At 43.5% G+C, this 22,227-nt stretch overlaps 2 protein-coding genes across 5 annotated transcripts in view; one reads left to right on the forward strand and one right to left on the reverse strand.

Annotated features, from left to right (window-relative positions):
- Positions 1 to 8,729, reverse strand: part of GGPS1 (geranylgeranyl diphosphate synthase 1) — a 63,162-nt gene extending 54,433 nt beyond the window's left edge. The window contains exon 1 of one of the 4 annotated variants that reach the window (XM_024198460.3): positions 8,638 to 8,729. Coding sequence is in view for 1 of the 4 variants with exons in the window: in XM_024198459.3 (XP_024054227.2) it covers positions 693 to 719 (27 nt within the window). In the remaining 3 variants the exon portion in view is untranslated. Of the gene's footprint in view, positions 1 to 692; positions 760 to 5,835; positions 5,878 to 7,996; positions 8,107 to 8,637 lie in introns of those variants that run through there. The other 3 variants (XM_024198461.3, XM_029911067.1, XM_024198459.3) reach the window with 3 other exon arrangements.
- Positions 8,730 to 9,230: 501 nt separating this feature from the next.
- ARID4B (AT-rich interaction domain 4B) overlaps positions 9,231 to 22,227 on the forward strand; it is a 138,266-nt gene continuing 125,269 nt past the window's right edge. The window contains exons 1-2 of the mRNA XM_026649674.2: positions 9,231 to 9,423; positions 10,297 to 10,360. Of these exons, the coding sequence (XP_026505459.1) occupies positions 10,355 to 10,360 (6 nt within the window). The 5' untranslated portion in view covers positions 9,231 to 9,423; positions 10,297 to 10,354. The remainder of the gene's footprint in view (positions 9,424 to 10,296; positions 10,361 to 22,227) is intronic.

Consider the following 22,227-nt stretch of genomic DNA (forward strand, 5'->3'; position numbering starts at 1 on the left):
CTATGAGTTTATCATATTGTCAAAAAACTGTATTCAAATGGTTATCCAAACACATGCCCTTTTTGTAAAAGCACAGGGCCAAAAGCTAAGATTCTGAAAGCTGTTAATTTCAGAGAATACGAATTTGAAATTTAAGATTTTCCCCCAGATGTTTCCCAGAGCTATACAATATGCAGAGTTAGTTGCACACTCTTCTGCTACAGTAAGAGTATTTGGCTTACTGCAAAATGAGATTTCTAGAGAAAAATGGTTTTTCAATAGAGTTCTTCAAAAGGTGAGCATATAGGTTTACCCTCTCTTCAACATAAATATGTTGTTTTGTGATGCCTTACGAAGTTCTCGATCAGATACAAGATATTCAGAAATTCCTACTCATACGGTGCCGCACTCACTATGCAATGTCTTCAAACTGTTACATACATGCCCAACCCTAATTCCCTCTGCCCTTTCACAACAAGAGGTCACTAGTTAAGACAAAAAGAACAGGAGTACTTGTGGCACCTTAGAGACTAACAAATTTATTAGAGCATAAGCATATGCATATGCATCCGAAGAAGTGGGTTGTAGCCCACGAAAGCTTATGCTCTAATAAATTTGTTAGTCTCTAAGGTGCCACAAGTACTCCTGTTCTTTTTGCGGATACAGACTAACACGGCTGCTACTCTGAAACTAGTTAAGACAGTTTCCCATACCAATCTGTAAGTCACTGGGTGGTCCATGGAGAAGATATCATTGCCTCTTTCTTGTTTCCAGATGCTTTTATGGGTGTCCAGACTAGGCTTGACAATCTGGTCAATTGAGCAGTCAAATAACGTTAACCAACCATCTATTTGATTGAGGTAAAATATTGTTCTATATTTCACCAAGAATGCCCCAATGTAGGAGGTGACCTAACCTTTTGACTGCACCATAGAGCCATTCTTCAGAACTTCATTTTATTGAGTTTCGCATTTTTCAGCGTTAAAATAACTCACTTAAGTAACTTGTTTTTTGTAATTAAGCATAAGAATTTAAAGCTAACCTTATTGGAAATCATACAGTATTCTTTTGGTACTGCTCTAATAGTTAACACTTTAAAATATCTGACCGTTTGACATTTGACAATATTTGACCAATTATTTCTGGACCAGTCAAATGCCCAACCTTAGATCGGACTATTTGTTGTCAAGAAGAGAAGGGAATCCTACAGAAGCAGCTGAAAAAAATAAAAGGCAGCCTAACTACTTATACAGAGAACAGGAACTGATGGTCAATGCCACAAGAGCCGCCCCATGAAGAGGAGAACAAAGCAGTCAGGCAGTAGATCCACTGCAAGAGGGTCAAGTGGCAAGGCAACACATCCAGTAGAACAAAGAACAGAATGACAAGAAAGTCTGTGCAGGGGAAGGGGATTTAAAAAAAAAATAAAAATAAAAAGATAAAAACATGCAGGCAACAGAAGCATGTCCCCTTGCACAAGTGGCAGAGAAACTTGAACACTGAATAAGAGAAAAGAGCAACACTAGAAACTGGAGAGGGCAAATGAAGACTAAAAACAAATTCCGCACCCTGCCCATTGCATTAGACACGCCTTAGCACAAATACATGAAAAAATAATGGGAAAGTAAGCAACTGATCAAGTTGCCATAAAGAAGTTATGCAGTTGCAAACAGACTAGGAGATGATCTATGAAACCTCCTCTATTAACATATCGTCCACAATATGAAGGAGCTTGAGAGCCCCCCCATTAGGAAAAAATGACATTTAAAAAAATAACTATACTTTTTGACCGTTTCCCAGTGAAAAAATAAAACAAGGTCTCAGTCAGCCTCATGTCATCTCTGTCACCCAACACATCTTTGGGTCACTGTGAATTAAATTTGAGCAAACTAAGGCCACTTTACTTCTGAATGAGTGCACTCACAGGGATTTAACATGCTGTTTTCAATTAACGGAAGATGTGAATTTAAGTAAAACTAATAGCAAAAGGAAGAATAAAAAGATGGAAGATATGAGCACTCTGCACGCGCGCACACACACACACTAAAGACACTGAACAACATTAATCAAGGAACGAAAGGACACAGAAGAAATTCCTGAATTGCCTCTGCACTCATGCTAGGAGCTGGGGTAACAAACAAGAGAGTCTGAAATTGCTCATTTATGAGCACAAATTTCGTCTAGTTTGTAGTACTGAAATCTACTGGGATTATGTGCATGATTGGAATGTTAAAACAAATGGGTATAACATTTAAGAAGGATGGAGTGGGCAAAAGGAGAGGGGGTGGCGCTATGTCAAAGATAGCATTACCTATTTCTGAGTCTTTGAACTCAGAAGACAGTGATCTTGAATGCTTATGGATCAATGTCCTAAAAGATGGGGTATTAGTTGGTGTCTGGTACAGATCACCAAGTCACACTAGGTTCCTGGGGGCTGGTCATCCTGTTCCCTGTTTATAATATTTAGGGGGGGGAAAGGTGCATGCTCACAAGGGACTTCAGTTTGACTGACATGCTAGAAGTCTCATGCTTCCCATACTAAAACATTTCTTGGAATTTCTAAACATTACAGATGACAGTTTCCTAACTCAAGATGTGTTGAATCCAACACAGGGGAATTCTTTATTAGACCTTGTCTGAACAGATAAAGAGGAAGTGATTACAGAACTAAAATTAATGGTAGCTTCGGTACAAGAGATCATAAATAAATAAGTAAATAAATGTGCAAGCAGAATAAAGTCCACACCAGTGTGTGTGTGTGTGTGTGTGTGTGTGTGTGTGTGTATACACACACACACACACACACGGTTCTTTAATAGGGCCACTTTCACAAAGCTGAAAACAATTCTGAGCCAAATCAGCTGGAAGAATTTAATTAGAAAAATGAATAACTGGAAATCATTTAAGAACACCTTACAAGATGCCCAAAAAGCCACAACAAAAGAAAGCAGCAGATCTAGTTAAAAAAAATAATCTGCTTTAGAAGGGAAGTGAAAGCATGCATATAGATATAGATAAAAAACAAGTGGAAAAAAGGGAAAGTGATAATGAATGAATATAAGGCAGAAGTTACAAATTGTAGCAAGCTGATCTAGGAAGCCAAGGGACACAACGAAAAAAATAAATAAATCTATGGCCAGCAGAGTTAAGGACAATAAGAAGGAGTTTTGTAAATATATTATGGACCATCAGGATTCTTTTTGTTCCTTACTAGCTGAAAGTGGTAGAATCATCAATAATAATGCAGAAAAGACAGGAAGTGTTCAATAAATATTTCTGTTCTGTATTTGAGGAAAAACAGATGATATAGTCTCATCATAAGGTGTATAACACTTTCCATTTCACGATCTCTCTGGAGGATGTCTACTAAAGTTAGATATTTTTACCTCAGCAGCTCCAGATAGCATTTTTAAACCTCTGGGATTCAAGTTAATTGGAGAGCTCACTGGATTTTTAATGCTGATTTTCCAATGTCTTGTAGCAATGAGGAAGTTCCAGAAGACTGGAAAGACGCTAGTGTGTGCCAAATTTTTAAAAAGGGTAAATGAGATGACTTGGGAATTAAAGGCCTGTCAGTCTGACACTGATCCCAGACAAAACAATGGAGTAGCTGATACAGAACTTGTTTAATAAATAAAAGCGGGTTAAGTAAGGTAATTAATGCAAAACTGCATGGGTTTATGGAAAATAGACCCTGTTAAACTAACTTGATTTTTTTTTTTATGAGATTACAAGTTTAGTTGATGAAGGTAATGGTGTTGACACAGTATACTTTGACTTCTAACGCATTTCACTTGATACCACACAACACTTCAAATAAAAGACTAGAATGATATAAAATTGACATGGCACATGTGAAGTGGATTAAAATTGGCTAATTGTAACTATAAACAGGGAATAGTCATGGATCGGTTGTATTTCCAGTCATGTCCAGCAGGGATTGGTTCTTGGCCCTATGCTTAACATTTTTATCAATGACCTGAAGGAAAACAAAAATCACTGAAAGTTTGTTGATGACAAAAATTTGGAGAGTGGTAAATAAAGAAGAGGACAGGTCCTTGATTCAGAACAATCTAGATCACTTGATAAACTGGGCACAAGTAAACAATAAGTATTTTAATACAGCTAAATGTAAATATATACATCTAACAAAGAACATAGGCCATGCTATACGATGGGGGTCTCTTTCCCAGGAAGCAGTGACTCAAAAAGATTTGGGGGGTTGTCACAGTGGATAACCAGTGGAACATGAGCTTCTAGAGTGATGCTGTGCCTAAATGAGCTAATGTGATTCTGGGATGCATAAACAGAGGAATCTCGAGCAGGAGCAGAGATCATTTTATCTTTGTATTTGGCACTGGTGCATCTGCTGCTGGAATACAGTGTCCTGTTCTGATGTCCACACTTCAAGAAGAATGTTGATAAATTGGAGAGGTTTCAGAGAAGAGCCATGAGAATAATTAAAAGACTAGAAAACATACCTTATATTGATAGACTCAAAGAACTCAATCTATTTAGCTTAGAAGGTTAAGAGGTAACCTGGTTACAGTCTATAGTATCGTGGGGAACAAATATTTAATAATGGGCTCTGCAATCTAGCTGAGAAAGGTATAACATTATCTAATGGCTGGAAGTTGAAGCAAGACAAATTCAGACTGGAAGTAAGGTGTAATTTACCACTGGGACAATTTAACAAAGGTCATGGTGGATTCTCCATCATTGACAATCTTTTTTCTAGGAATTATTTTGCAGAAACTATGGCCTGTGTTATACATGAGATCAGACCACACAATCACAATGGTCCTTTTGGACTTGTAATCAATAAATTTGGCTTTACTGTCCTAAATGTGCCAGTATAGACACACCTTAAAATATATGTCATCATATCACCTAAGCCAGTGATTGAATAGAAGACCTCCAAAGAAAGTGGCACGAGCAATTCAGCAGCTAAGAAGATTCCCCAGGAAGGTTAAAAAGCACGTGCAAAGAGAGAGGCTCTATTTCAGACCTAATATAGAAAAGTTATTGTTTGTTATAAAAAGCTTTCATAGCCCTCTTTGCAAGAGCAAAGGTGTTCACAATGCTGTTACGCCCAAATCCCAATTTGGTTATTATATTAGTTTACAACATTTAGCTTCAGTCTGAAAATTTATTCTTCACTTTGCCTCCTAGACTGCTGCATGGTGTTGCTGGTACCAAATGAGGTATGTTCCAATCCATGGGCAGCTAAATATTTCACTTGTGGAGAAATGATTTCTTAATGGAGGCAAGTGTTGCCAAAACAGCTCAGTAAAATATATACTTTAATAGAGTATTTAACTTTTACCGTAATTTTTGCACTCATTTTATTACCACCAATTCTATTACTTGTTTACATTAACATCATAGTATTCTAGCACTTTCCAAAGAGCTCTCAATTTAAAAGACAAAATCAAAGTAGAGACATGCAGCAAAACAACTTAAGTGATCAAGGAGGTATTAGGCTATATAGTAATCTAATTGGCTAGCACAATGCATTCCATTTTGTGAGTATAGCTTAGCCAACTCCTTCAACATAAGAATCACCTCAATATTTAAGGGACTACAAAATGTAGATGAATGCAAGTTATATTTTAGAGGACATTTTGAATAAATCTATTTATTTAAGCACATCCCCTTCAGCATTTGCCACGTTGTTGTAGCTGCGACAGTCCCAGGGTATGAGACACACAAAGTAGGTGTGGTAATATATTTTAATAGCCCTTCTGTTGGTGAGAGACAATGTTTCAAGCTTACACTGAAAAAGAGCTCTGAGTAAGCTTGAAAACTTGTCTCTGATCAACAGAAGTTGGTTCAATAAAAGATTATCTCACCCACCTTGTCTCTAAATACGGTCTGCAATTCTTAGAGCAGCAGCAGCATCTAATAAAACCAGAAATTAAAACCAGGCTAGTCTCAATATCCAAAACATATGCATTACAAGTTAATATTGCTAGTTTTAGCAATCTAAGCAGTTCAAGAATGCCAAGCAGTTTTCACTATTACTGTTGCAGCAGGTCCTTGAAATGGCTCCTATTGAGCCAATTTACAGGTTTATCTTAAAAATTTTACTCGAGGGCATTCTGCGCAAAAAATTAAAAATTCTGCACACAATATTTTTAAAATATGCAAATTCTGCAAGTTTCATTTGTCAATAAATAAATGCACAGGCTCCAGCATGGCAGTGGGGAGCACAGGCCACTGGCTACATGAAGGTAGGAGATCACCCTACAGTCCCCCTCAGCTCCCAGACATCGACACTGCAGTGAGGCTGCACCCGATCCTGACGCAGCACAAGGCTTGGGCTTGCCCCAGAAATACCCTGGGGCCCTGCCCCTCTGCACCAGGTGCGGGGCAGGCAAGCTCAACCATGCAGGATCCAAGAGTGGATGGTCTCAGCGTGGGGGGATCCAGGTGTGGGGTGAGAGAATTCTGTGTGGAACAATCTGGGTGCAGGCAGCTCAGTGGGGGGTAGGGTGACCAGACTGTAAGTGTGAAAAATTGGGATGGGGTGGGGGGGTAATAGGAGCCTATATAAGAAAAATACCCAAAAATTGGGACCACCCCTATAAAATCGGGACATCTGGTCACCCTAGTGGAGGGGGGGGGGGGAGATCTGGCTGCATAGAGGCTTGTTGGGAGGGTTGCAGGGGCAACTGGACTCCACAGGGGCTTCCAGGTGAAGGTGGTTGGGGCTCAGCGGAGGGTCTGGGAGTGGGGGTATCAGCAGGGATGGTTGTGGGAGTGGGGCTTGGTGGGGCGGAAGTCTGGGTGCAGCTAGTTGAGGGTCAGTGGCATGAGGATCTGGATGTGAGGGCTCAGGGTGGTACGGGGTGGGGCATCAGGGTTGGGGGTTTGATTGAAGGAAGCTCAGTGGGGGGTGGTCTGGGTGCAAGGGGGGGTTCTGGTATGGAGGGCTAAGGGGGGGTTCTGGATTACCAGGTGAGGCTTGGCAGAGGTGTCTGGGTATGGGAGGTCCGGATGCATGGGGGTTGGGTGGATGGGGGAGCAGTTCCCTGTACCGAGACCCCTCCTCCCACAGCTGAGGAGAGATGGGGGCAGGAAACAGGGGAGGATGCTAAGCTTTCTGCAGCTGGGGGAGGTTTCTGGGAGTAGGTCTGACATAGCCCCAGCAACTCCTCACAGGGGAAGAGGAAGTCCCATCCTCTCCTGCCTCCAGCCCAGCCGGGACTAGCAGCTGATGCTAGCTCAGGGTAGGAGCACCTGGCTGGGGTGTCTCCAGCCCCGTGGTGATTTACCTCTCCACTGGCCACTCTGGGGGTCTGAAACAATGTGCCAGCCCTGCTAAGGAGTGGTGTGAGAGTGCTCTTGCACCTTCCCTTTGCTTCCCTGTCAGAAATTTTTTTTTCTGCGGGGGAAACAAAAAAATCTGCATGGGACATGAATTCTGCACACATACATTGGTGCAGAATTCCCCCAGGAGTTTAAAAAGATTAGTCATGGCCAGAAGTTACATAGAAATACCATCTTATTGCAGATTTACCATTTATTACTCAAATGACCGAATACATAAGAGCAAATTTTTATTATTTTAAAGTCACTTCTAGCTCAGCAGCACCTACACGGCAGTAATAGGTGATGTCTTGGCAAACACGGTCTTTGATCCAAGCTATCATCCGTAGGGTTGTCAGGTGTAACTAAGGGCAGAATTTGGTCTACCGAAGTCTATTTTTAGTGGTAACAGAGAAAGCAGAGAAGGACCATTCTGCTTTTAAAAACCTACATTAAATTTGCAGGACTGGCAATTCAGACATACAATCTTTTAACTTGTAAAACTGAATGAAACTGAAGTCAGAGAAACAGTCACCATGGAACCTAACTATGCCACAACTACACTATTTTCAGAGCTGAACTACACTTTAAATGTCTTTACAAAGAAAGCAAAATACTCAACAGAACACCAAATGGCTAAACCCGCAATGACTGGTAACAAAACTCAACTACACACGGTTCATCCTGAGGGCTATTTATTGCTTACCTCTGCCAAAAGCTGGGTACATCAACTCCAGCAGTGGCTTTGATTACGTATATATGCTGCTGTTGCTTAAATTACAGCGCCATTTCAGCAAAAGCCAGAGCAAGACCAAATAGCGGCCCCTTCAGCCCCCGAGAATACTGGGGGCTCAGCCAGCTCAGCTCTGCCTCCCGGGGAGGCGCCACCCTCAGAGGCCGAGGCCGCTTTCAGAGCGACCCCAAAGGAACAGAGCGAATAGGGAGTCCGGATGCTGCCGGCCCTTTGCTTCCCCTCAGTTCTCCCTGCCGGTGCCGGCCGAGCGGTCAGGCACAACACTACCGCGGCAGGCTCCGGGCAGCGACCGAACCGGCGGCTGCGCCGCGAGACCTGCTCCCGCTTTCCCCAGCTCGCCAGGCAGCTCGCCGGCCGGGACCCGGGCAGGTCCGCGCGCAGCGGGGCGCTCGTGTCATGGCGCAACGTTGCCCCGGGGCGCGGCGGCGGCGAACCAAGCCCAGCGGGCCGAGAGGAACAGGCCGGGTAGGTGTCGCTCCCAGCAGGGAGCCTCCCCCGGCAGCACAAAGCAGCCCGGCTGGCGGCACGGACCGGGGAGACCGGGGCACAGGGGGGGCGGAGGGGACCGGAGGCGCCCGAACCCCCCCACCTACCGCCGGCCGGGGTCACATCTGCCTCCTGCCGCCTCCTCGTTCCCGGGCCTGGCCAAGACGCACCCCGCCCCGCCCCGCCGTTCCGGCCCAGGCGGGTTCCCCAGCTCCGACACCGGCAGCAGCGCGTTAAAAACTCCACCCACTTCCACCTTAACTGCTACTGCCACCACCCTCTTCTGTTAGGGGGGAAAATGCGCCACCAGGGCTTCACTGCGCAGGCGCTAGGCCCTCCCACTTGTTTTAATTAGCACTCGATTCGTCCCACCCCCTGGCGGCCCCTCATGCGCGATGCATCATGGGATATGTGGTTCGGGTGTGAAGCTCAGCTGCTTCATGGGCGCAGAAGAGCGGCGATGGAAAGAACCGCGTTACCCATGAGCCTCTGCGGCGCCGAGTCTCTGTTTCCATAGAATTGGTGGAAAAATGACGTTAGTGTTTCCGATATGGGGGCCAATGGTGCAGGGAGACGGGTGGGCCTTACCGGTTCCGGACCAATAGAGAAAGTGCAGGGCGGGGAGGGGGCGGCTCTCTATGCGTCAGTCACTTTGTGAGGTGGGGGAGGGGAGTGAGAGGCTCCGAGCGGAGCAGCCACCGCCAGCGCCGGGTCCGGGCAGGGGGGATCGGCCCCATCATACGCAGCGCGGAGCTGCAGCCGTAGCCAGAGCCCTTGCTGGGGGATTGATCCGGGGCCAGCACCAACCCAACGGGTCGGGAGCCGGGAGGAGGCTTCGCCCACCATCTCCTCCCGGGTCAGGGAGAGCCGCGGGCGGGCGCCGCGGAACAAAGGTAACAGCGACAGCAGGAGAAAGAGCCGCCCCGGCCCCGCCGCCAGCGGGTGAGGGAGCGGGGCGTTCGCTGCTTGTGGCCGTTCCCAGGCGGGAGCGGGGTTGTTTTTGTCCTGGCGAGACTGCGGCGGGACTCGCTGATCCCCCCCCCCGCGCGTGAGGTGGGGGGTGGTGAGGGGCTGGAGTCGCTGCGGGGCGGCGAGGAGCCCGAGAGGGGCTGCCTCATTACTGCCTCTGCTGATCGGGTCCGGCCCGCTGCGCTGGGCAGTTGCGGCTGTTGCTGTTAAAACTCCTGTCGCGGAGTCAGCGCTTTCTTTTATGGGGGTGGGAGAAGCTGCCGCCTCTGTCGGGATCCACAGAGCCGCAGCCCCTCCAACGGGGAGAGCTGCCACCCAACCCCCTCCTCTTCCTCATACAATGGAGGAGCAGCGGCCCCTTCCCCCCCCCCTCCGCCGCAGCAAAGTGGGGGGGTTTCCAGGGATCAGACATCGCCGCCCCCCTCCAGCCCGCAGGTCTCTGGGGAGAGGATTGAGAGCCCCGGCCCCTGTGAGCTGGGCGCGGAGCGGGGACTCTCCTGGAGCAGCCGGAGAGGCTGGGGGTGGGTTGTTGTTGTGGCAAGTTTCTCCTCCTCTGACAGAAATGGCGTCAATGGCAGCGAGTGAAGGGGAAGCCGAGCCGCGGTGTGTGGGGGCTGGAGGGAAAGCAGTGGCCGAGCGAGGGGAGGGGGGACTGAATGGGGAGATTTCACAAATGGGGGGTGGCGAGATCTGGAAGAAGGGGGTTGACCAGGATCCCGGCGGCTCCCCCGCCTGTTCCCCCCGCGCTCCGGTGCAAACGGCTGGTGCGGTGGCTCAGTGCTTTGTTTTAATTCCAGGTCCAGCCTCGGCCGCTCAGCCCCGATCGGGGGCTTTTTTCCGCAGCCTGAGCTCATCATGAAGGTAAAACCCTCGTCTCTCTGTCTGGGAAGGGATGGGGAGAGGGTTGCATGAGGGAATGGTGCCCGATTTGTCCCGGCCCCGCTCCCCTGTGCGAGGCTCGGCGCTGGTGCGGATCTAGGCTGCTTCGCCCCACTGCCGTGGTGGTGCCTTAGATGCCTTTGGTGTTTGCTGTGCAGGTTTGGCTCCGCCAGGTTTTGCTGAGGGACTGTGTAAGTTCACTGCGAGCAGGTCGTTCCCTTTCCGAAACCACCGTTCGTAGGGGAATAAGGACATGGCTGCCGGGCCAAGCTTGACGAAGGAATAGGGGACAGTCACTCCGCTTCGGAAAGTAACATTGCAGAGGAAATATCGGCATTAATTGAGGTTAAATGATGGATTTACTTTCTGTGCCTTAACGGGAGTTCAGTAGAATTAATAATCGTGAGCTGAGGAGGTGGTGTCTGTATAGAGGATGCTCTGCAGTGAAGGTAGTGCTGTAGGATGCAGAATGATTTTCAAACAGCTTTTTAGTTTCCTTTTTAGTGCTGTGTGCAGTATCCACATACACCATTGTCAGTCAGAGGCATTTGTAGACCATTGATACTTGGTATATTAGGCAAGCCTGATTGAAGTCATTGTTCCACTCGATATAGATGTTTTTGTGAAGAATCTTGCATTTCATTAATAGATTTATCAAGTGTGATTATCAGTCTTTTCCCTGATTTACTCTTGGTGAATACAGTGTCTTGTTTTAAATACTGTTATTTGTATTACAATAGCACCCAGAGTTCTTAATCAGGATCTTGCCCCATTGTACTGCATTAAATCTGGCTTCTAAGTTTTATAAAACTTATCAACTACATTTGTTGTATAACTGCAGAAAAAAAATTGGAATATATGTACAGCCTGTCAGCTTTATTATTCGTTGCTAAATACAGTAATCTCCCGTTAGAGTCAAACTTCTTTGGGGTTCTGTACGTGTGTGCCCATGTGTATATTATATCAAATGTATATACAACATTGTATTTAGGAAACACTAGAAATCGTAGAGGATACAAACAGTTCTATTTAACTGGATTCAGTAGGGGATACTAAGCACAGTAAAGTACCTAAGGTTCAGTACATTCCCTTTTGGTTACCAATGAAAGAGCCATAAAATGTACAGTTTTAACTATTATTCCCTATGTCTTTTCTTTAATGGGGGAATAACTTAGTGAGGTCTGAAGTAGTGCGCCAATATTTGTATTTCATTAATAGGTTGCATCTAGTAAGAAATAAAAACTATGGTTAAACGTTTACAGCAGTGTTATATGGAAGTTCCCAAATTGTGGTCCATGGCTTGCTGGTCTGTGGAGTGCTGGCTAAATAGATGGTCCTCTTTCTACTCATGTCCATGCAGGGGGATGGAACAGATAGGAGCAGGAGATGAAATCTAGAGCAGGGGATCTCAACCATTTTCTTTCTGAGGCCCCCACAACATGTTATTAAAAACCCCATAGCCCACCTATACCATAACAACTATTTTTCTGCATATCCTGTAAAAGCCAGGGCCAGCATTAGGGAGTAGCAAGCAGGGCCACTGCCCAGGGCCCCACACCACAGGTGACCCCACAAAGCAAAGTTGCTCAGACTTCGGCTTCACCCCAGCTGACCGGTCTTGGGCCTCGAGCTTCAGCCCTGCATGACGGGGCTTCAGCTTTCTGCCCTGGGCCCCACCAAGTCTAACACTGGCCCTGCTTGGCAGACTCCCTGAAACCTGCGTGCGGACCTCCAGGGGCCCCGGACCTCTGGTTGAGAACAGCTTATCTAGAGTAAAAGGAGACAGAGTGGTGAACTTTTTTTTCCAAAAGGATCTAAAGGCAGCTAAATATATAGAAGTACTTTTCTAATACTACTTTTCCGTGTAAACAAATGCGTAATTACCATGGAGATACTGTTGTTCAGATACTGTGGTTAAAGGATACATATAAGTGCCTACATATACAACTGTGGAGGTGAGGACCACAAATGGGAGGGGAAAGTGTGCTATAGCACAGCATGAAAACCCCTCTTTTAGCTCAATTGAATAAGTAGCGAAAGGCTTAAATCTTAAATATCAGACACAAAAGCCTGTTATAGATCCATATTTTAGACAGTATTTTAACAAAAGCTAGAAGTTTCTTTAGTTATACATAAGATTCAGACTGCCATTGACACAAGAAGTTTGATTTTTTAGCAGGATTTTAAAACGTGTTTTGTGATTTGTTCATGATGAGATCTGAATTTCTGTGTGGTCAAGATGAGCAAACCGACTGTCTGGAATTTCCCTTTAAAATTTATTTGGGATTTAGATTGGAAGATGTAACTCTAAAAAGGAGCTTCACTGTAACTAACAGCACAAAAATAAAATAAAATTTTAGCGGGTTTTAAGCTTCCAGAGAGTAATACAGCATGTCTCATGCTAAATAAATGTATATCAGTTTACAATTTTGTGAGTTAGTTTGCATATCCATAAGGATATTGCTAGGATACAAGTTTGTCTAATCAGAAGTAATAGAAGAGAGTGAACAGGGAATTCTTTTTTTCTATTCACCTACATCACAGAGTAACTGAATGACTGATAAAACAGAGTGGGATGGTGCTTAAAAAACATGACTGATTTTGTTTATAAACTACTGGAAGAGTGTAATGATGGACATTTTTGCATTTAGAGGATTGAACTCTAAAGACCCAGTTTTACAATGAGCCTGCCCGTATTGTGCTTATTGCAGGATTGGGGCCTAAGCCTTGATTATTGATTTAGTGATCCTTCCTTCAGATGAAGGAGTCAGTGTATTTTGTGGATAGGGCATTAATTTGGGAGTCTGGAGATCTGTTCTATTCCCATCTCTGCCACTGGCTCTTTTTGTGTGAACAGTTCATCTTTACTATGCCATATTCTTCCCATCTGTGTAAAGAAAATAGGATATTTACTCTTCTTTGTAAAGCTTCATGGAGGAAGAATGCTATATAAGAACTAAGTAGTAGTATTAAAGTAGTATTAAGTTCACTTAACATGCTTAGTTATGGCTTGGAACTGTGAGGGGAACAATGGTGATATTGTCTCCCAACACAAGGTTTCTCATCCTTTTTTGAATCACTCCCCACCTTAGCATTTTTTTAACATGGACCTGTCCCCACATCCACAAGGGTACAGGCACCATTTCAGATTTCAATAGGAGGGACAACTTTCAGCTGGGGTCCAGGGGCCACTTAAGCCCTGGATGCTCTTGGATATTTTTTTAAGATAAATATGTAAAGATCAGTCTATTTCAGAAGCATTGTTGTGATTATTTCCTATACCATCGAGCAGTGCCCCCCAAATTCATTCCCCCAAATCACCTGACAGGGCCCTCCCACCCGATGCTCCTCCCGGATTACCTAGCAGCGCTCACCCCCCTACTCCTTGTAACCCCACCTGACAGTGCCCCCATCCACTGTATTGCCCCAGCTTTAAATGACCTGGCAGCGCCCTCACTTGGTATCTTCCCCTCCCCTCAATCACAAATCCATGGCTTCTTCCTACAGCGAGAGTGGAGGGGGGGGGGGGCACGTGGAGAGGATTCTGCTGGAGGGAGGAGTTCCCACTCCACATACTGCTCCTCTAGGTGTTCCTGCTCCCCAGGAATCAGTACTCTCTACCACAGGTTGGAGTTCAGCAGGTGGAGTCCCCTCCCATCTAGAGCTGCAGTGACTGATAGCACCACAGGCCAATCATGGCTCTCCTGTGAAAGTTGGGTTCTGTGAAGCAATCCTAGGGTCCACTCAAAGCACCAACTGCAGCCCATCCTCCATGCTCAAATCAGCTGGCCATTTGTCCCACCTGTGGGCCCCCCTTCTCCCTCCCACCCCCAGCCTCCTTGCCTTCTCCTAATTTGTGTACCACCTCTTATAGTCAGTGATAGCAATGTATTCCCCACAACAGCACATCTAGATCCAAAGAAATTAATCCCTTTGTATACTAATACGTAACACCTCAGCCTACCAAGAGTGCTATGTACATAAGCTGCAAAGATGAAAAAATGTTATAGTTTTGTTTATATAAATGTTGGAATAAAACCAAACTGGATGTTCTACTAGAGGTAAACAAAGCTTTTCTCTCTTGTAATCACATACTGGCCTAAACTAGAGAAAGGCTAGAGTAGTGTGTGAATTGCTATAGCAATTTCTGAGTTCTAATTGGGATTTTCTTAATCACATTGCGTGCCTTGCACATGACTCTTAGCAAAATAAGAGTGTTTCAGATGGTTAAAGAATCTTGGATTGCCAGCAGGTACCTATTTACGAAGTAATTATGTTCCAACAACTAGTTTTATATAACACAATTGTTGAAAAGAAGTCTATAAGCTTTCTATCTTAAATTTTTTTAAAGTCGGGATTAACTCTACAAAAAAGACGTACAACATGAGGTGTACTTTTTTTTGTTTTTTTAATCTAAAGTTAGGGCTGCAGATATTTAATTGGAACTTAAGCACTATAATTAGATATTTAAAAAGTGTTTCTGAAAGTATTTTCCTTTACCTTTTGTTAGTGAGAGCACTTAATATAAAATTTCTCACTGTGGCTTGGAAATGTACTTGATGCTGACTAGCTATATGATAACAGAAGTAGTCAATATTGTAGAAACTTAGAGTTGCACTGTGAACCAAGTACAGTAGAAATCCCATTTATCTGACCCTCCTTTATCCAACTGTCCGTATTAACGAAACAGCCAGCAACACAGGTCCAGAAGCAGATGATCTCTCCTATGGCCACTAGACGGTGCTGCAGCCTTGCATTGTCCCATTCTCCGGATTATCCGAATTTTTGATTATCCGATCTGGCCCTGGTCCCAGTTAGATTGGATAAACGGGGTTTTGCTGTGTGTGTCTGGTTAGATCTAATGTGGTTGTAACAAAAGAAAATGTTGAAAAATGCCTATTTAAATGTTAGTATATCCTTGACCTTTAAAATTGGAGCTTTAATATGCCAAGCCTAAATTACAGTTTTACATAGTTGTAGATATATTTGTATTCCATAACCTCAGGTGTTGTGGGGTGCTCATTCAAAACTGACAAAGCTGTGCGACAGGAAGAATGTGTTTTTTAAACATCTTCATTTTAAATTTACATATTGGTTTCAACAACAGTCATTTCACAGTGACCTATCTAGCTCTCCGACAGAGGTCACTGGTGCAGGCTTACGCTACGACTATGCTGCCAGAAGCCAGTCTGCTACTCCAGTCCATTGTGTTATGTCCATATTTCCAAAGTGAAATATGTCTTCTAAACTTTTAGTAACTAATTTCCATCCTGCAGCACAGGTCAGCTGAAAGTCAACTGCTCTCATGCTCATGCTACAGTCTGGAAACTAGTTAAGGAATTTAGTGACCTTTCATTTTCTAGTCAGCTGTGTGGGCGGCAGCAGAAGTGCTGGGGTGGCACAGGAACACTACTAGTTGGGAACTGCTCGCGTGAAGAAGTAGGAGAACAGGTAAGACTTGTGGTGTATTTTTCTCCAGAATTGGTTTTTGGTTTGCAAGAAACCACTCCTTTTAGAAGAAATGCTCCCCTTATGCCCCTTACTAACCAACCTCTGGTCACTTTTCAATTTCCTCATGCTTACATAATTACGCAGAAAGAAAAGCAAACACTGCTTTACAGAACATGTCTGAATGTCTTAGACTGGATAGAATTTGACTTCTTTCATAGCTGAAATGTCAGCCACCTTATATCATACAACAAGTGTATAATTTGAAAATCCATGTCTTTAATATTTAATCATTTAGTAGAAACTGAGATACAGGAGCTCCAAGGTAACCTAGGCTAGCTTGGGCGGTGGCGGGGGGAGAGGTCTGCTTTAACTGAGGAAAGTTTGTTACGATCACAGTTCAGGGCAAATGCTTCTGTATTTTCCCTCAGTGGTCCAGCAAGGGCACCCATTCTCAGACTTCAGCTCTCCAGCAGTTGCCTTCCTTGGGCAGAGACTGGCATCTTTTTCCTTTCTGACTGGGGAATTTCCAGGCTGCACAAATCCCTGCCTTCACTGTGTTATTCCCAGCCGAGACAGGCTGTCCACGCACGCCTGCTTGCTTTAGAGAGGTTTACAGGTGTAATTGCTGCAGTTGTAACTACCACACACTTCTTCTTATGCAAACCTATTTTATTCTGAAGATAAAAAAGCACTGCAAAGAAAACATATTACAGCCAATAAAAGAACCTACACGTGCTAATAAGCTTACTTTTATCCTAACATGGATTCTGGCAGGAGCAGTCCTTCAACCCCCCCACCCTTGTGGTTACCAATTTGTGACAGCGTCAGCTGAGAACAAGCCCCCAGTCTTACAAAATCTCAGTAGGCCCAGTCCCTCCAACCCTACTCTAAGGATTGGGGCGCTCCGTGGACCAGGGTTCTGTCCATTTACTGGATCAGGAAGAAGGCCCTGAGTCAGTTTAAAACCAGGGTATTCACCCAAAAACCCTATCTTTGTTTGTTGGTCCCTGGAGAATCTAGTTTGAATTAGTATTTATGTAGCTTTTCCAAGGCTTGGCTTCTAAGGGCTGATAAGGGAGGAAGTACATTAGCATCCCCTCCCTACTAGAGAAGGTGCATACAATACTATAATAACATGTACACAGTTGCATTTTTAATACAATGTACCCCAAATTTATTAACCCTAATTCAGTAAGGTTCAATTTAATTCAGTAAACATTATCTTAAGTCCTCAAGGTTTGTTCTGGATATTATAGGATATTGTCAATCTGTCGCAATTAGCAGTATATGAGTCTAGGAAGAAAGTAGATTAGTTTTCGTTTGTTCTCAATCTTGGTATCAGATATATTTGGATCAGTATTTTTACATGCAGGGTAACTAGTGTACAGAAGATACTACCTAATGTAATAATAGAAGCTGCAACACTAAATATATGATGCTTATGCTCAGTAAAACATTTTTAACTGGACAATCAGTAGCTTTTATAATCTGAGAATATGATTGCTGTATATATTGCTGTATTTGTGTGTGGTGTAGGACTGTGCAAAATGTGTGCTACATTTGTACATTTTAAAAAGATATGAATTTTTTTGCACTATATTTTAAAGCCATAGAAAAGAAAATGTGAATTCTTACGCAATGTGCTGATAGCACCACAGAATACATATAGCTAATGTTTTACAGTTAAACGAGACAACCTTTACAAGGTTCAGACTTCAAAAAGCTGTGTGGCCTTTTTGTGGGAAGATGCGGGGGCAAGTCTATTGGTCTTCCCACAAATTGCTTATTAAGTGTCTTTACTGAAAACTTAGGCATTTTCTACACTACACAGTTTGGTCGGCAAAAGGCAACTTTGTCGACCAAATAGTGGAGGTGCACACACTAAAAAGCTACTTGTGATGGCAAAACAAAACCACCTCAACAAGAGGCATAAAGCTTTTTGTGGCAAAGTTAAAGCGACAAAGTGTCCGTGTAGATGCTGCTGTTTGTTATGTCGCCATAACTGCCTCCCCCAGTATCCCAAAATGCTGTTCACCGCTCTGCTCACTGTTTTGAACTTGGCTGCGCTGCCTCTCCCCTTTCAAACTCCTGGAAGCTTTGACATTCCTCAGCCTGGAGAGCTCACAGAGCTGCTGGGGAAGCTGCTCCCAGCAGCTGAGAAGGCGGTGGGAGGAAATCACAGAACCATAGGTAGGCAGACATAGCGGGCTGCTGCAGGGCGGGGAGAGACTGTTGTCCTATACAAAGCTGGGGACTGATGTGGAGGGGTGTCCCCCTCCCCCAGGATTGGTTGTTCAGGCTGCTGTCTGAACTTAGAGACAGCATGCCAACACACTCTCCCCCAACACACACACTTCCTCAACATACACTCTGTCTCTGTCACATACACCGCCCCCCCGACACACACACACTCCCTGTCACACGCTGTTTCCCCCTCCCCCCTCCAAACTTCAGTTGAAAAGCAACTGGCAATCTAGTAGGATGCCCATGGAACTATGGGATTGAGAAACCTGCATCATTGTGATGCTGTACCTGCCCCATGAGGCATTGCAAACCCCTCCCAAAGCACTCTGCGGCCACTTGCACAGATAAATACCCACAGTGCACTGCTCTCTGTGTCAGTGCAAGAGCTGCTAGCATGGATGCGCTCTGCCAACACAAGGAGCATAGTGTGGATGTGCAACAGCGGTTTAATTAAAGTAGCATAACTTTTGTCGACAAAACTTGGTAGTTTAGACAAGGCCTTACTATAGTGCACGTTTTCCACATATACCTGAGTTTTCTTATTCAACTGCAGCTTGAAAGTACACAGCATTTTGGACTCTTCTTATACAGTTGACTGAATAAGTATTTTCATGCCATGCATGTGAGAAACAAGTATTTTAATAATGGAAATTTAGAATTTAAACTTGTGTGGAGCCTTTCAGCTTCTACAGTCCCCAGTTCTGTACTGACCAAAAGTTTGTGGAAATATGATGGTGGTTCCTCTTAAGTTTCATCCATCATAATTGGCAATCTAGCAATTTTTAGAGGAAAGCAAAAGTCAGAATAAGCATATACTTTGAACTACTCATCTCCAGGGCAGTGGTGAAGAATATAGACAAGTTACAGTTCATGAGCTTGCACTTCTGCTGCTCTTGTTGCCTGTGTATCTGAGTAAAACGTGCTTCTCTTGTGCTTTTCCATTTAGCCCTTTGAATGCTAGGCAGCTATTTCTGTGGGCACACTTGCAGTTGTGCTGTCCTCTGGGTACCTCTTTCTCAGTGCCTAGTACAACTCAGAAACACTGGCTTCTGAGAGATTTCCGAAGGCCTCGGGGGAGCCAAGGGAAATTGTTTAGTACCATCCTAATAAGAAATCTTACTTAGTGCACTGTAACTGATCTAAAGTATTTAGAAACATGACTAAACTGGCCTTCCCATATTGCTAGACGTGGAGGATTGGGAGGTAGCTAGATGGGATGATGACTGCAGGGCTTCCAGTACAAAAAAGGTTGAGAACCACTGTACTACCCTAACTTGCACAGAGAGTAGCATTTCTTGATAAGAGGTTTTCCCCCCCACCAGACTGAACTCCTGTGTGCTCTTGTCCTTCACGCTGGCCTCCATTCTGAGTAAATGTTCAGCAGTCACTCCCTGCTCAGCAAGAAGTGTTTTGCTGGAGCTTTGGAAAAGTAGCTATGAGGTAGTCACAGTGAGGTGTAGTGGAGTGTTTCTGCAGAAAGCTAGAGATAGTGGCAGACCAATTCATAGTTCACAATGCAACTGCTGGGCACCAGCCACTGCCCAAGTGAATGCACGTGGACTGTACTTGCAGATGGAATACTATCTTTGAGTTCCAACCACATTTTATCAATTTCTGCTTACTTTGCCTTTTAAGCAGGAGCTGAACTGTGCATTCATGGGTTCAAATATTTTAGCCTGTGCAAAAATCTCAGACTTTTTATCAAGAGATTTAAATATTGATTTCATAGAGTAGATATTTATGCATACATTTACTGATTTCATGTAAGCCAATTATTTATAGCAGGCAAGTACACTACAAATGCACTTTTACAGTGAGTTAGATCCTCTTTTGGCTACAATATAAATTGCTGTCAGTGCTGGTGAAGCAAATATTGGGTCCTTAAGAATATAACCCTAAATAGCACAGAATTATTTTATAATTGTGCTCTACACTAGTGGCATCTGTGTAATTATTTAACCAATAAGGCTTATGGGATTAAGACTGCTTGCAATTGAGGAAGTAATTTATTTATTTTTAACATATTTTATATATCCATGATTTCAGTTTAGTGAAAATACATAAGATTTATTTTTTAAAATCACCTTGTTTTAAAATGAACTAATGAGTAAACCCCTCCCCCCAGTAGAACTTGTTGCCCCACAATACATAAAATTACTCAATGTCAAATATTCACTTGGCTGTTCTGAGTGTTCGTCTATCAAACATTGTTTCTATTTTCTAGTGTAAAAAACAATGATTGAGAAACTTAAACTGTCCCAGATTAGGTGTCAATGTCCAGCCTCTGTTTATACATTTTATCTATTCAGTCTGTATGCTAATAATAACAACAATTAAAAAACAAAAATAAAAATCTTAAGTAGCCATTTGCAGTCTTTATAGAAATGTGGAGGAGTGGTGACAGAACTGAACTTCGTTATACCTAATTCAGCACATGCCTAGGTTCTGCCCCATACAAGCAGATTTTTGGGGGGTTCCATGCCTTACTCTGTAGCTGGATACTTTTACTATGACTTCAGCACATTCTTTCCTTTGCAGTTTTAATTTGAAGGATATTGAATCCCATCTGCAAGTAGGATTGATCTCTGGAAACTTTACAAGGAAATGTTTCAGTACCAAAGGAATTACAGCCTGCATCCTCTTCTGCCTGCTAGTGTCTCTTTATTATAAAGTATGGGTACATATGAATTGCCCAGTAATGTCAGTGGTCCATCTAGTCTGGTATTCTGCTTCCTGGTAGTGACCAATACACGATGCTTTCAAGGACTGCAAAACCCCCTATCGTTTACTTAACTGACCAATCGTACAGTGCTCTAGCGTGGGTGAGAAATTATGCTTTCAGGTGACTATTTTACATCCTGAAGTATAAAATTAATTACCTTCTTAAAACTTGTAGTTGTGCAAGCCTATTGATCATAAAATTTAGTCTCTAAAATCCCACCACACTAATAATGACTTTCCTGTAGTATTGTAAGAAAGATAGGGTATAAAACAAACCTTAGTTAAACATACTGCTTAACTGATTACTTGTACTATCTTTCTTAGGGTTCTTTGAATTTTGATGCTTAACTAAACAAAAGGACTCTATAAAATTATATTAAAATTTCATTTTATTAACTACCCTTAACAACATCAACTACTAACATAAGGCATAAGAAGGCAAAAATAGTATTGGGCTATGATTGTGCTAGCATAAACTAGAAAATTGATTCTGAAAACCTGGATGGTTATCGTATCAACCAAACAACACAACCACAATAGAAAATAACACTTTATAATCAACCATTGTCCTGGGAAGGTGATTTTGTTCAGATATTAGACTGAGTCCCTCAGAATAGGGCCTCACTTGTGCCAGTTGGTTATTGACTCGGGTGTTCCTAACACAATGGAGGAAAAGCCAGCCATAGCTAAAACATAAGACAATTTGATCAATTACTTACATGCCAATTCACCAAGGTCTCCTTCCCAATTAATTTATAGTAGTCAACCCTTTTAACTTACTTCCCAATGAATTATATTAGCTCTAGGATCTGATTAAACACTCCTAACTATCCAACATAAGGACCTACATTTAAGACAAACTGTATAGACTGAGTGCAGTTCAAGAGACTTGCACACATGGTCTCATTTTATGCCTGTACACACCTAGAACTTGAAAGACAGCATGAAACCACAGTGTTTCACAGGCTTAGTTAACCTGTTACAAAAGAAGAATATACGCTTACTCTGTGGCAATCTTTAAAGCAGATATAGAAGCATGTATGCTTCCTTACTTATCAGATACCCAGTTTCAGGAAGTAGTCAAGTGATTGGTTTGGGACATGACACAAGAGAAAGTCTGTCTGTTACTTTTTGCCAGATTTTTGCTCAGCCATCAGCTTTCAACTGTTACTGGTCACAGCAGGAATTGAGACTACAAATGAAGGTGGAGCAAAGGATGGACACAATTAGTCTTTTCCCAGTTTGCTAGCAGGCAACATAAATTCCTGTAAAATAGAAAGAGATAGTTAAAGGTGCCTATCTGAGAAGATACTCCATATCACCAGGAGGACGCCCAGGTGGCTGGCCCAGGACCTCTGTCTTCTCCTTTATAGGTGTCCTCAGTTTTCGGGAAGCAATGTGTTGAAGGAGGCAGGCCATTTTATTCCATTTCT

This window comes from Terrapene carolina, unplaced genomic scaffold, assembly GCF_002925995.2.
Source record: "Terrapene carolina triunguis isolate 2854851 unplaced genomic scaffold, T_m_triunguis-2.0 Scaffold85, whole genome shotgun sequence".
Classification (NCBI taxonomy): Eukaryota; Metazoa; Chordata; order Testudines; family Emydidae; genus Terrapene; species Terrapene triunguis.